The sequence below is a fragment of the Ursus arctos genome, unplaced genomic scaffold, assembly GCF_023065955.2.
Source record: "Ursus arctos isolate Adak ecotype North America unplaced genomic scaffold, UrsArc2.0 scaffold_2, whole genome shotgun sequence".
Lineage (NCBI taxonomy): Eukaryota > Metazoa > Chordata > Mammalia > Carnivora > Ursidae > Ursus > Ursus arctos.
The window spans coordinates 87,704,112-87,718,798 of NW_026622874.1; the positions used below are offsets into that span (position 1 = coordinate 87,704,112).

The window sequence follows — 14,687 nt, forward strand, 5'->3', positions numbered from 1 at the left end:
GGGAGACAGGGCGGCTTCTCTCTGCCCCCCCTCCAAAGATTCCACCCCCCTCCTCCCTCCGCCAGCGGCCGTTATTTCGCGCGCACGCGCATAAAACCGCTGTCGTTGCTGAGCGGGAGAACAGGGGAGCGCGCGCCGGGGTACGGATGGGGCGGGGCTAAACTCGAAGCGCGCGCCCGCCTAACGGTCGTCGTCCTCGGGCTTTCGCGTTACTTTTTTGTTTCCTTTCGGCCACCGTCCTTTCCCCCTCCCCACTCCGGCGGTTTATTTACAATCCTGCCCCGCTTCATTCCTGCCTGGTTTTCCCAAAGATGGCGCCCAAAGAAGTTTCGCGGAGGAGCTTGTGGCCCATCCCAAGAGCAATTATACCCCCGGCCCCGCCCCCGCAGTCCCAAGAATCAGGCTGAAACACCGGAGTAAAAATTGTATTTACACGACACGCAGTTATATGAGGATTAAAAAAACAAAAAACAGGAAAGGAGCTGGCGGTCAGGAGGGGCCTCAGCGCTGGCTCGCGGCGAGACCCAGGATGTTCGCCTGCAACACAGGAGTGAAGGGGAGAGCAGCGTTAAAGCGGGGGCAGGGCACAGGCCGGGAAGAGGAGGGGGCCAAGCGGTGGGCTCACCTTCAGGAACGACTCCATCTGTTTTCCCGATATGCCCTCCACGCGTTCCAGGTCCTCCACCTGGCAGGACGGCAGCGATGGGAGGCGAAGGGGCCTCGGGGGTGTTGCGCTTCTCCCCTCCGCTCCACCCCCCAACTCCATTCCAGGGCCGCCCTCCCTGGCCATTACCTGGCTGAAGGGGCCATGGAGCTCCCTCCAGCCACGATGAGCTGGGCCTTCTTTTGGCCAATGCGCTGCAGGCTGCGCAGATCGCGGGCAGAGCCTTCGTTCAGCAGATCTAATATTTTTTGGCGCCCATGGGCCAGTAGCTCTGGGCTGATCTGTAGCTCCCAGCAGTTCTCAGCCTTCTCCTCTGGCTCTGAGGCATCCAGGGACTCCAGCTATGAGGCAGGGGGAGGTGAGTGACAGAAACAGTTTGCTACTCAGCCCGTGGCAGCAAACTGCTTTAGACTCCTCTGCCAAGGATAGGAGCCGAACAGCAGCTACCTCCCCGCCCTCCCTAAACTCTCTTTCCCTCAAGTGTCTGTCCAAAAACCCTTCTCTCGGGTCATTATCTCTGGGCTGATCCTCATTTTATCCGACTTGTGAAAGAGCGGTAATAGTTGTTGTGAAGCACACAGTAAGCTCTTAAATTCGCCTCATCTCTAAAAAGGAACGAATAAGCTCTTTTTCACTCCTAGGAAGGCACACAGAAGGTGCTCTATAAATGACAGCCACGCCCCCACCACATCAGCTGTTTTTAGGTAATTCTTCCAGTGTTGCCTCATTTCTTGAGTGCTTAGGTCATTTTTCCCAAAGTGGGCTCTTAAGTTTGTGGAGTGGGACCCAGGCTACACACTGTTAAGTAGCTGCTGAGGGTGAGGTGAGAGCCGCCAGGAAGAAAGTGATCTCTGCTAGGTAACATACTGCATTTCACCCTAAATGCCCTGTAAGGTATCTCCACATTCAGAGGATAAGCAGCTTGTAAATAGCTGGTGTTTTAACTCCATGGCCAGCGCACTTGCCATTAGAGCTCACTACCCTTACTTCTCCGCTCCAACTGTAGCTCACGCTGCCAGCTGCTCTCACCTTTCTCTTCCGGCCTTTCTTCTTCAGGATATGGATCTCAGCATTTGGGGATGCTGCCTGCTCCTGAACTGAAGGCAAGAATTGTGAACCGGAATCATGGGAGAGGCTAACTTTTCACCCTCCCTCACTTGGTTCTCCTATTCCTGATTCCCCAGGTCCCTTCCAGCCCAAGTGAACCTCTTCTTTTGTAGTTTCCATATGACCTTTCTTACACCTGTATTTGAAAGCAGTCTCAGCTGTTATTGCATGGTAATGAGTCATACCCCTGTCATTCTGCCCCGACAGTACTAAGTGCCTGAGCACAGAGCACCCGAGCTCTATTTCGGACGTCCTCACCACCACCCCCGTCCCTGGGGTTGCAAAATAGTGGGAGCACATGAGTGACACGATGAAAGCTGTTCCGAACACGTCCCAGGATCTGTCATCTGGGCCCTCCTGGCCCCCACAGCCAAACTTACTCAGTTGTAGGGGCATCACCACAGCCTTTTTGAGGGGCTTCGCTACGGTGACTGTGCGGCGGGCAAGCGGTCGAAGCATTGCGGGAGACGAGTTCTCTTTATCCTTTGGGTCCACAGCGTCCTGGGCCAGAACCCTGGCTTCCAGTTCTTTTTGCTTCATCTTAAGCCTCTGTTGGAAAGGATCAGAGAAACATGTGACCCAGACGAACTTTCAGACAGCTGGAAGGAGATGGGTTAGGAAAGTGAGTGCAGGGCTCTGAGGCCCTAGCTGGCACGGTGACGACCAACGAAATAAGCTACCAGGAGACAACTGGAGCTCAGTAAGGGCTTTCTAATGATCTGGGCTGCTCAGAGGTGGAACAGGCCCCTTTGTGAAACACTGAAGGGAAGGGACTCTTCAGACAAAGTGCTAACTTAATTTGAGCTGTATTTTAGGAAATGACAAGGTCTTACAAATTTTTCCTTTCACCTAGATTTTCACAACCTCACCTCCTCAAAGCTGACCTCAATTATTTTTCAAAGTCCGGCTACATTAAGGACATTCAAGCAGAAGCCGGAGAACAGGGATTCCAGTGTTAGGTAAAAACTGGATGCTGGTCCAGCCTTCCGGTGCCTTTCCCTAGCTGAAGATGCTCAGACTGCTTCTAAAGGCCAGTAGGAGTGCCAACCCCCACCTCCCCAACACTTACCTCAATCTCCAAATCCTTCTCCTCCATTGTCTTCATGAGCACCATCCGCTCTCGCCTTGGGGTGTTCAGCCCATGGGTCCCCTGGCTCCCCTGGGAGCCCAGCAGACGGTCCAAGCTGAGGAGGCGCTCCAGCACAGCGGGGTCCATGCTACTCAGCTTCTGTAGGGGGCTGAGCAGACAGAGGTTACTCCACACCTAGTCCTTCTCTCATCACCCTCTCCACAGCAGCAGGATTCCTCTCATGATGCTTTAAGTTGCCGTAGTCTGTGGTTCCAGACTCTGGTGTGAACTCGCTGGGCAATCCTGAGCAGGTCAAGCAGACTCTCCGGCTGTGCGCTCCAACAGGTGAATGAGGATCCACCACTGCTTGCCCAGGAACCTCTCAGGGATGCCAGGAGATCCGACAAGACAAGCACTTCGTGCACACCTGAGTTCCAAGTGTTCCGGCTCTAAGACGCTGCCCCACCCTGCCCTGTAGGCACTCACTGACAGAAAGGAGAGGCAGAGACAATGAGAAGGTGACAGCAAGGCTTGTGTGCCGGTTTCTTTGAAAGAGCAGTTGGGGAAAGATTCACAGAGGTCATCAGCAGGGCTTTGCAGGCCACTGAAGGCCAATTTGAAGTCCACCTCACATGCCAAGCCTTCTTCCCAAGGGCAGTAGGAAAGGCCTCTTCAAGCTGAGTCCTGACTTAATATGAACATGACAATGCCTAACATTTATTCCTTCTGTCTGGAATTGTTTCCCTCCCGATTATCATTCAAAGTCAATTTGATACCACCTTTCCCATGAGCCCCAACTTGATCGCGTATCTTCCTTCCCATACTGTGAGCTAGCTCCTCAAGAACAGGGACTGCCCTGTTCCTTGGGTGCAAGCGCCTAGAAAGAGCAGGATCAGAAAATCCGGGTGAACACTAGAGGTCATTTCCTCCTGGCGGTCACAGAAGCAGCAGCTCCTTCCTCACCACACCCTGTCCTACCTACCCTGCATCATCTACTGATGTTCTCGTCTCCTTTCCCTTCCTGAAAACTGAGCCCCCGAGGTCAAGGTCTGACTAGGTCTGACGTGGCCCATCTCTGAGCTCACCCATGATGCCCATCCGGCAGAGACTTTGCCTATTCACATGTAACATGCATGTTCAGGGGCGTGTGTTTCTCTGAGTTTATGCACATAAGAGAAGGGACAGCCGACAGACAGCTTGAGAAGGACAAGATTGAGGGTTCTCAGCAAACACTCTTTTCTGTATGCCATCCATCCTCGGCTACAGCAGCCCCCCCGGGGGGCAGAGTATGTACTAATCCTTGACCTCCTCAGGTCACCTCTGTTCACTAGTCTTCAGACGTACACAGTTGAGAGAGGCTTTATTTGGGCTTGGGTAGAAACCAGGCAAAGGTAAAACTGCAGCTGCCTCCCTAGAATTAGCGGGGTCAGTGGCCAGACAGAAAGCAAGACCACTAAACAGCAGTGACCTAAGGATTCACACATCCTGGGCCATGAGGTGGGGCTAGCAGAACCAGAGAGAGAGGCCGCACATACAGAAGGGACTAAGAGACTTTGGACTGAGGTCAGCAGCAAAGTTAAGACAGCAACAGGCTCCTTGCAGAGTCATGGAGATGCTAGACTCTTGCACAGACTGAGAGGTCTCAGAGAGACACAGCTCTTCACCTCTTGTCTCTTTGCTTTGCTCTTATCCTCTAGACCTGAAAGACCCGATCCAGATTACCCCTTGTGCCAGAAGTTCAAGTGCTCATCCTTGAAACAGCTGCCCCCAAGTGCGAGGTTTTGCTGACTGCCTAAAGGGGTTGGAAAATGGAAAGGGAGGGGCTAGAACTCAAGGAGCAGGCTTCTTTCAGGCCCTGGGCAGCAGCACCAAGGCTAGAGATTGAGCTTAGCACTTCCAGTGAATTCAGTGGAGTAGGATTTGGGGTGAATTCGATGAGAGAGGAACAAGTTTGCAGCTCAAGAATCTGACAGGCTAAATTTACCCACTACTCTCTGCACCTAACCCAGACATGACAGTAAAGGGGACCTCCCCCAGGCCCCTCCTCCTCTGCTCACCTGAGTTCCTGGGAGGCAGAGGCTGGAGCTGCTGGGGGCTCTGGACTCCCAATTTCTTCTTCCTCGGGGCCACGGGCTCTCTTTGCCTCTGACGGGCCTAGCAGTTCTTTCTGGGACAGCTTAACAGGTGCCAAGACTAGGAAAGATGTGGGGGTGGGTCAGCCCCTGTGCTGATGCTGGGCAGCTTCAGCACGCGCCCCAGTCGTCCAGATCTGCCCTCTGAACTCTTGCCAAGCCCAGTCCTCACCACGAAGCTGCAGACTCTCATTGGTAAAAGGCCGGTTGATCACCTCCTTGGACCTGGCAGCAAAGTTGAGCGCAGAGACTGTATCTAGGTAGAAGCGTCTCTCAGGGGCAATGTTGGCAATGAGGATGCTGTGGGCTGAGCCACCCAGAGAATCCTGAGGGATGGGGATTGGGCAGGATAGGCAGATCAGAAGCCCCACGTTTCTATTCCTTGACTGCAGTTCCCCCGCCTCCCGGCACACCTGAGAACCAACTTCTCCAGCCCCTTTTCACCCTGAGATGGGTGGCCTGACCTGCAACAGGCGAGTGAGCTTGCTGTCCCGGTAAGGCACACGAGGCAGGCCCTGGTTCAGCGCATCCACCACCTTGCCCAGTACAAAGAGGGAGGAGTTGATGGCCCCGCTTTCCTTCAGCCGCAGACCCTTGTTACCCGTGCGCCGGTTGTCCTCGGAGCCAGCCAAGTCAATCAGGTAGAGTTTACCCTCCCGCTGGCGAAAAGGGGCCAGACGTTCCCGCTGATCCACCTGGGGTTAAGAGCAAGGGCCCCCAAACTTAATTCAGCCTCTAGGGGCTTCCCGGGTCTTCCCCAGTCAGCGGGCCTCACCTTCACCAGGAGCACAGCATGACTGCGGGAGGAGCGCTGGTTGAGCCGGGTGGCTCCTACAGTCCGATTTCTACTGGCTGGCAGGAAGTGCCGCTCAAAATCAGCGAAGCTAGTGATGGGCTTCTGCGTGAGGCCCGGAATCAGGATGTTTCCCCGACAGTCTTCTCGGATCACCAGGTCTCCTGATGCAGGGTCCAAGAGGTCTAATACCTGTTGGAGCAGGGAGAGGTAGGGCCCGTTCTCCAGACACAGGCTGCTTACTTCCTGGGCATCCGTCTCCTCCTTCTGCTGGACTGTCAGAGGGGTACCATCTGCTACCCCAACCTCTGTCTTTCCAGGTCTTGCCTCCTCGCTAGGGCAGAGCTTCGTGGTCAAGAACTGAATCTTATTTTGTTTGACCTTTGTCTCTCCCCTCCCCAACCAGAGTGGGGCCTCACCTTCTCCTGATAGATCTCTACGTAGGACATGGTGACAGAGAGAGCCCACGGCCGGCCCTCGCCGCCCTCCTCCCGTGTGAGCTGTAGGAGGTCCATGAGAGCCCGGGGAATCACTCCAGGTTGCTCGGGGCTGCCCAGCATTGTGTGTGTCTTCCCTGGGGAAAGTGGAGATTGCTGTGAGACCTTCTTCCCCACTCCCGAGCCCTCTCGGACCCAAAGCTGTTCCTTATCTGACTCCCTCACCTGCCCCCGTGGGCCCATAGGCAAGCACACTGGCATTCTGCCCTTCCAGCAAGTGCCTTAGGATGGGCTGCACTGATCCTGCATAGATGTCCTGCTGAGAGCTCTTCTCCCCATAGAAGGCATCGAACCTGCCAGCAGGAGAAAAGGAGGGAATTAGTGGAGGATTCCAACCTCACCCAGACTTAGAGGGTAATACTGGCCTCGGATTTAAGAGTCCTATCTCTTTTCTTGCATAAAGACCTTAGAAAGCACCCACTGAACACCTGTTTTGCCCCAGTCCCTGTACCAGTGTTAGGAATACGGAGATGAGTTTGACGCCCTGCTCTGGGGATCTCTGTAGTCTGGTGGGATGGAAAGATACCCATACTTTGCTGTGATTCAGGAAATAAAGAGGAGGACATGCTAGAAAGAGTAACTGATTCTGCTTGAGGAAAGAGGATTTTGCCAGAGAGGGAAGAGAACGATATTCCAAGTATCAAAAATAGTGCACGGACAAGGCATGGTGTAAGAGGGCAAGGCTTCCCGATCTTCTCCCTGACACAGCACTCATGGAAAGTAGGATCTGTGCACCAGAACGGGGCAGAGGATACTGCGGAAGATGAGCTGAGACTCCACACACCTATGGTCCGCTCTCGGCACTCCGGAGAAGCCGTAGCTGAGGCCACAGCAGAGATGAGTGTTTTAAGGGGACTGTGTTGGGGGAATGAGGCTGGAAAGAAACACGTCAAATTGCCAAGGGCCTAGAATGAGGTTGTCAAACTTGTTCTGTAAAGAGCCAGAGAGTAAATATCTTAGGCTCTGGGAGCCATGTGAACCCTTTTGCAGCCCTCCACCGCCATTAGAGTCGGAAAGCAGCCACACACAGCATGTAAGCGAACAACGGTTCCAATACAGCTTTGATTACAAAAGACTCCTGGTCAGATCTGACCTGCAGGCCGTAGTTTGCCACCCCCCAGCCTCGAATGATAGGCCAAAGAGTCTGAACTTTCAGTCTCCAATGGGGTTTTAAAGTAGCTGCGCCTAGGAGTTCTGTCCCCAAACCTGGATGGTCCTCTCTCACACCACCCAGCCGCAGCCTGGGTTGGCTGGCTGTTCTGTGCTCCTCCAACCCTTCCCACCCCTCCCCTGACCCTCGTTGGGGCTCCCCTGCTCACCTCTGCTACTCCCTGCCCTTCCCTGCTTTATGCCTGTTTCCCCCATGAGGCTGTGAACAGTAATGTGTCTGGTTCGGCCTTCAGCCTTTCCCCCAAGTATCCTACAGAGGACCTGTCACAGTGGGCACCCGTGAACGTTTCTGAAAGACCAAATGAAGGTGTGAGGAACTCAGCTGTGCTAAGGAAGGAGCGAGGATCCTGAAGAGGCAAGTCTGAGAAACCGTGTGGGCGGTGCTAGGAGAGAGAGGAGGGGCGGGAGGGCAGAGCGGCCTGAACCTTACTGGTATTTGAGAGTCTCCTGGTGGTTCCTCCAGTTGGCAATCTCTAGGGAACAGCTGTCCAGGCCCCGCACACAAGGGGGATCACCTGCTCCATCTGTCCCATCCACAAATGGCCGCAGCCGCACAGCCACCCTTACTCGAGCTGGAGGCGGGCGCCGGCCAGCCCCCACCTTGCTTAGCCGACAGCGACCAGCCCCTAGAGGAGAGAAAGTAAGTCCTTAGGCATGAAATTCGGTGGTAGCCGAGAAGCAGCGGGGGGGCCGGCCTTGCTGGAGGTAAGGGCAGGAGTCTTGCAGGAAGAGCCACTTGATACCCTGAGCTCAGAAGGACGAATAGCAGCTTGCCCAGAGTGCGGTCGGAGTCGGAGGAGAGCGATTATGTACAGGTCGGGGACTGCAAACCATACCACGTACGTAGCAAACATTAACATTTATTAGGCACCGACTACATGTCAGGCATAGTTTAATCTTCACGGTGTCCCTGAGGTAGGTTCTACTCGTACCATTTTACCAATGAAGCAGCTCGTGGAGGTGCAGCCGCTCGTCTGAGCCCCTCAGTATTTATACCTGGGGCCTTGTTTCATAGCCCACATTTTGTCTTTTTGCTCCTCAAAAGAATAAGCAAAGCCTAAAGACAAAACCAAACCCCAGCACCTTCAGTAGATTAGAGACCCTCATAACCTTGACAGAGGGGCAGGGAAGATGGACTGGAGGTGGAGGCTGAGGTCCTGGGGACACCTTGGGAGGGCCAGAGGCCCCCAGCTCGTTTCAGGGAACCTCTTTCCCCCCTGGCTGTACTGTGGGTGTCCCCAAGCTTGGCCCCAGTTCCTTCCTTGCTCTACAAGTAGGTCCAGTGGGGTGTAGATTGTCAGGTTTACACAAATGACCTGGAAGATCTTGTTAAAATGCAGATTTCGGGGCGCCTGGGTGGCTCAGTCGGTTAAGCATCTGCCTTCGGCTCAGCTCATGATCTCAGGGTTCTGGGATCAAGTCCCGCATCAGCTTCAACAGGGAGCCTGCTTCTCCCTCTGTCTGCTGCTTTCCCTGCTTGTACTCTCTCTCTCTCTCACAAATAAATAAATAAAAATCTTAAATAAAAGAAAATGCAGATTTTGCTTCAGTCCCTAGAATGCCTGAGCTTTTTTTTTTTTTTTTTTTTTTTAGATTCTGCGTTTCTAACAAATCGCCAGATGATATGGATGCTGCGAGGATTAAGAGTTGACATTTGGCAACCCCCCTCGCAAAACCAGTCAATGAACTGCCTGACTTTTCTGCGCTTGTTTCCTACCTGAGGTTTACAACACATACTTATATTTAAGTGCATACATACACAAAACTGTTAATGATGGTTTTCTCTCGATGGGAATTATGCAGGTTTCTTTTTTATGTTACCCAGGTCTGTAATGCTGTAATGTTTGCATTAACAGAAATACGTAACATTGTGGACATCTTTGTTTCAAAGGAATAAAGTTGAAAGTCAGTCCCCAGTCCCTTTTGTCCCAACTCAGTGTGCAGAAGGCATTAACGTGCAATCCTTCTCTAGTGTAAGCTTTCTGTTTGGTTTGCTTCCAGTGAGTAAATCTAAGTCATTAAAAAAAAAAAAAAAAGGATAATGAATATTTTATCAGAAAACACGAGATAAAACTTTTATTAAAAAGCCTGTTTGGGGCGCCTGGGGGCTCAGTCAGTAGAGCATGCAACTCTTGATCTTGGGGTCATGAGTTCGAGCCCCACACTGGGTGTAGAGATTAATTTAAAAAAATAATAAAAATTTAACAACAACAACAAGCCTCTTTATTTTCGTGAAGACTGAATGAGCTGAAAAATATCTTAGGAGGAGGGTATTTCTCTGCTTTATGTTGGATGCCCCACTGTAGCTCACAGCTAACAGAATTTTTTTTTTTTTAAGATTTCTTATTTATTCATTTGAGAGAGAGAGAGAGAATGAGTGAGCGGGAGCGAGAGGGAGAAAGAATCTGAAGCAGACTCTGCACTAAGCACAGAGCCCGAAGCAGGGCTGGATCCACAATCGCGAGATCACAACCAGAGCCGAAACCAAGAGTTGGACACTCAACTGAGTGTTAGGCGCCCCTAACAGCAGAATTCTAACCTACACCTCTTGGCCTCCAAAAATCTGCTTTCAATGCAGATGCCATATTGCCTGTTATATATAACCTGGGAAAGTTCCTGGCAACTCTGACTCTCTCCTTTTTGCTAGTGGTAGCAGCTCGTTGTCAGGCCCATAGGCCTCATATAAGGCAAGGGCTGGTGTATGTGTCCAATGCAGAAACAGCAAGACAAAAAGGTGGACAGACGACCCCTGCTGAGAATCTTACACATAGTAAGGCATACCCATAAGTAGATGGCCTACGAGAACCGGACCTCTGCTCCTTCACCTGCCAAATGAAGCCAGTAATTCCACGTTATGGTTTACAAGGCACCGGAGGGATCTAGTTTTCACTTGATCCTCACGACTCCTGAAAGTCAGTAGCAAGTCAATAGAAACCTCCAGACATACCCACGTAGATGAGAAAATTAAGGTGCAAAGAGGTTCACTGACTTGTCAAAAATGTGTGCAGGGGCTGCTCCTTGCCTATCTTTCCCAGGGTTTTTGGAAGAACAGAGAAGAGGGCAGATACAGAAGCATTTAGGGAAGTTTAAGGAGAAGGGGAAGTCAGTGGTGATGCAGAAAGAGTGTAGATTTGGGTCAGACAGAGCTGAATTTAAATTCTAGCTCTAACACTTATTAGATTGTGACCTTGGGCAAATGACTTAACATCCATGTGCCCTGGTTTGTTTATAACATGGGGTGAGGTGGGCCTTAGAAAGGCTTAATGAGAGTGAAGAGAAGTAACATGTAAAATGCCAACGCAGTTACTAGCAGGCAGTGAGTAGGTTTGTTACTCAAGGTAAGATAGCCTGGGTTCAGGGGCGCCTGGGTAGCACAGCGGTTAAGCGTCTGCCTTCCGCTCAGGGCGTGATCCCGGCGTTATGGGATCGAGCCCCACATCAGGCTCCTCCGCTGGGAGCCTGCTTCTTCCTCTCCCACTCCCCCTGCTTGTGTTCCCTCTCTCGCTGGCTGTCTCTATCTCTGTTGAATAAATAAATAAATAAAATCTTAAAAAAAAAAAAAAAAAAAGATAGCCTGGGTTCAAATCCCAGCTCTGCCACTTACAACTCAATGAATAAACTGGGGGAAATGATGGTCTATTCCTGTGCCTCAATTTCTACACCTGTAAAATGGGAATAAATAAAAATACATACTCATTGGGTTGTTAAGGCAGTAAATAAGCTAATTGATGTAAAAGAGCTCAGACTAGTATTTGGCACATTGGTAAAAGCTCAGTAAGTGTTTTATTTCTTATTCCTCCTTCATTTTCCAAATGTGGAAGCCCCAGTATAGAGAGGTTGGCTAACTTGCCTGTGGTCAACAGCTACCTAGTGAGAGAGCTTCCAATGAAGGTCTAACTCCAAAATTCATTCTATGGGCCCCCAGTTCTCCTCGGCCTCTCCTCTTTGTATGTAACCCCATGGGCCTTGGAGTCAGAGACAAGTTCCACCTACCAGCTGTGTGACCTTGGGAAGCCTTCTTAACCTCTCTGAGCCTCAGTTTCTCTTTATAAGAGTATCTACCCTCATAAGATTGTGAGGAGCCACAGAAAGAAGGTACATACGATGTTTGGCTCGGTGGCTGTGGCGGGTGCTCAGGAAATGTTAGCTATTGTTATTATTACACTCCTTCACTCTTGCTACTCACGATCCCAGGCAGCAGCTCGCTTCTGCCCTCACCATTCTGCAGGGTCACCGATGACCTCCTTACTGCTAAATCCAGCAGACATGCCCGGCCCCCATCCTATTTGACTTCCCAGCAAGATCCAACACCCTTGATCTGCTTTCCTTTGAGAAATAGACTTTCCCCTAGTTTCCATGCCAGAGAGCTGAGGGAAACCGCTCTCTGTTCACCCCATCTAAGTTTCTGCCAGTCTTAAATTTTCCTAGGCTCCTTCTATCCTCTCTCTAGCACACAGTTGCTCAACTTTGGCACTATTATTTTGGGCTGAACAATTCTTTGTAATAAGGCTGTCCTGTGCATTGTAGGACATTCAGTACACATATGCTAAATACACATATGCCGGTAGCATTCCGTGGGCCACTGCCCCGCCCACCCGTAACAACCAAAAAAGTCCCCAGATATTACAAATGTCCCCCTAGGGAACAAAATTGCCCCTACTCGAGAACTACTACTCTGATTCATTTCATGGGCATGGTCCCCTGCTTTCTGGGTTTTAATTACTATCTTGAAGCTGATGACTCCTAATCCACACCTCCAAACCAGAGCGCACTCTCAAACTTAGGATCCACGTTCCCAGCTGCTGCCCTGACACCTCCTCTGAGACGCTTCGCAGGTACTTCGAACCCCACTTGTCCTAAACTGAACCCTTCTCCATCTCCCCGCCACTTGGTCCTCCTTCTATGCTCTCTAGCATAAATGAATGGAACCAACCCCAAAGATGGGAGTCTTCCTTAACTCCACCTTCTCTCTCACCTCCTACATCAGTTACTCATTAACATCTGTCAATTCTGCCTCTTTAAAGGAGTCCACTTCTCTCTATGCCCACTGCACGATCTTTGCCAAGGTCGTCATCATCTCACCAGTCTTGCCCCTGTTCTGTCTCCAGTCTCACTCCCCTCCATTCGTTCTCTCTCCTCTTCCTCCCTTCCTTCCTTGCACGGGAAGGTCCAGCTGTCAGCCACAATGACTTTCCTTCAGTTCCTACAACATGCCAAGTTCTCTCACACCTTTGAGCCCTCACACATGCCAGCCTCTCTTCCTGGAATACCTTCTTTACCACCACTGCCCCCTCATATGACTGAGATAAACACATCTTACTTCCTCTATAACACCTCTTATAAAATTACTGCCCCACTAAGGTGTTCCCATGGCTACCTGGCTCCTCCGTCTAAGCACTCATCACGTTTCACTGTAGCTACAGATTTGTCCATCTGTGAACTCAGTGAAAACAAGTCTTACTCTGGTCACCTTTATATCCCCAGTGCCTGGCACGGAGTAGCTCTCAAGGAGTATCTGCTGAACTAAGATTTTATGAATGAATTAACACAAAGGATTGGCGGATTTACTTCCTGTTTTCATCATAAAAGGGGCTCACTGACATTCCTGTCCCAAAGCTCACAGTCCAGGGCAGAAGGAAAGAAGAGGCACATGTAAACAACCGCTTATAGTATAAGAGTCTCTCCCTTTCATAATAAATGCAACTTTAAGGATGGGCAAGGATGGGTGCCTGGGAGGCTCAGTCGTCTGCCTTCAGCTCAGGTCATGATCCTAGGGTCCTGGGATAGAGCCCCACATCAGGCTCCAAGCCCAGCAGAGCCTGCTTCTCCCTCTCCCTCAGCCTGCCACTCCCCCTGCTTGTGCTCTCTTGTCAAATAGATAAATAAAAAAAAAAAAAAAAGAAAAAAAAGAAAGGAAGGAAGGAAGGAATCACTCAGTGGTCTTTTCATCCAGCCAAGGCCTGGTAAACTCCTATCCAACCTTCGAAACCCACTTCAAATATCACCTCCTTAAATCAAGTCCTCCCAGAATATCCAAGGGTTTACTTACTATGCACCAGACCCAGTGAGTCTTAGAAAGGTGAGGGGCACCTGTGCTCCAAAAACAACAAGATCGGGTGCTGGGGCATAATGGTTAAGAGCAGAGGCTCTAGAGTAGAACTGCCTGAATGCAAATTCAGACCCCAATATTTACTAGTTGTGTCAACTCGAAGCAAGCCATTTAACCCACCTATGCCTCAGTCTTCTCATCTGTAAAACAGGGACAGTAACAGCCAACCACCTCATAGCACTGTGTGATGATTAAATGATTCATCACCATAAAGTGCTTACAACTGTGCCTGGCACGTAGCCAGGGCTCAACATGTGTCTGACATTCTGCTAAATAGCTTTGTTTCTCCACAATGCCAGACAAACAGCAGGACACTCAAATCAATTACTATGGTGCCCACCATGATCACTGATCAGAACTCAGTGTACAGGAGGAGAGCAGAGACATATGTAAACAAATACTCACATAAAAGATTCCGAATGCCCCAACGACCTTTTCAACCCTAAGATAGCATTGACTTCCACGGCTAGAGCAAAAGGAAACAGTCCCTTATTTCCCTGGTGCGTGATCTCAGCACATCTTATGCTGTCAACTCACACCCAGCTGCGGGCCGGTCGGAACCTCGGCCTGCCCTCCTGCATTTCCCAGGGATCTCCCCTCACGCAAACAGCACGTCATACACACAACCCTTCCCCCAAAACGCGCATCCAGCTCCTTTCTCTGGTCCTTACCGTTAAGTGTCAGCTACTTTTCGCTCGCTTACTCACGTCGTCTCCCGAGATGGGGTCACTGTCCCCATTCGACAAAGACACTGAAGCTCACAGAGGAAAAGTGCGCTAGGCTCAAACAAAGCTCTAGTGTCGGAACCGGCTCTTAACACAGTCCACTGACCCGCGCAAACAGTGAGCAGGAAACAGCGAGGGGGCCTGACCACCTCGGCACTCCCACACTCCCACCTTCCCCTCCCCGCCCCCGCGCCATTTCGGCCTCTCCCCAACACTTCGCGGAACCCGGACCAGACTCTGGCGCATTACCCCACCAGGCTCGACTTCGGCGCCCCGCCCAGGCCGGGCTCGCGTACCTGAGATCGCCGCCGCCATCTCGCGTCGCCTCAGCTGCGCCGTGCCCCCCGCGTCCATTCCACTCCCTCCGTTGGCCCGCCTCTCCCATTCGAATTTCCCGGGGCCCCGCCCTCTGTCCAGGGCT

The 14,687-nt window shown here is 51.4% G+C and overlaps 1 protein-coding gene across 1 annotated transcript; it reads right to left on the reverse strand.

The window, feature by feature from the left end:
• Positions 1 to 411: 411 nt before the first annotated feature.
• KIF22 (kinesin family member 22) lies at positions 412 to 14,656 on the reverse strand. The gene is given in 15 exon segments (XM_057314937.1): positions 412 to 537; positions 626 to 685; positions 794 to 828; positions 831 to 1,005; positions 1,694 to 1,761; positions 2,152 to 2,320; positions 2,841 to 3,009; positions 4,898 to 5,033; positions 5,145 to 5,298; positions 5,437 to 5,667; positions 5,748 to 5,957; positions 6,185 to 6,339; positions 6,428 to 6,555; positions 7,863 to 8,058; positions 14,563 to 14,656. Coding segments are annotated over 15 exon segments (1,980 nt in total). The 5' UTR covers positions 14,621 to 14,656; the 3' UTR covers positions 412 to 501.
• Between the last annotated feature and the right edge of the window lie 31 nt (positions 14,657 to 14,687).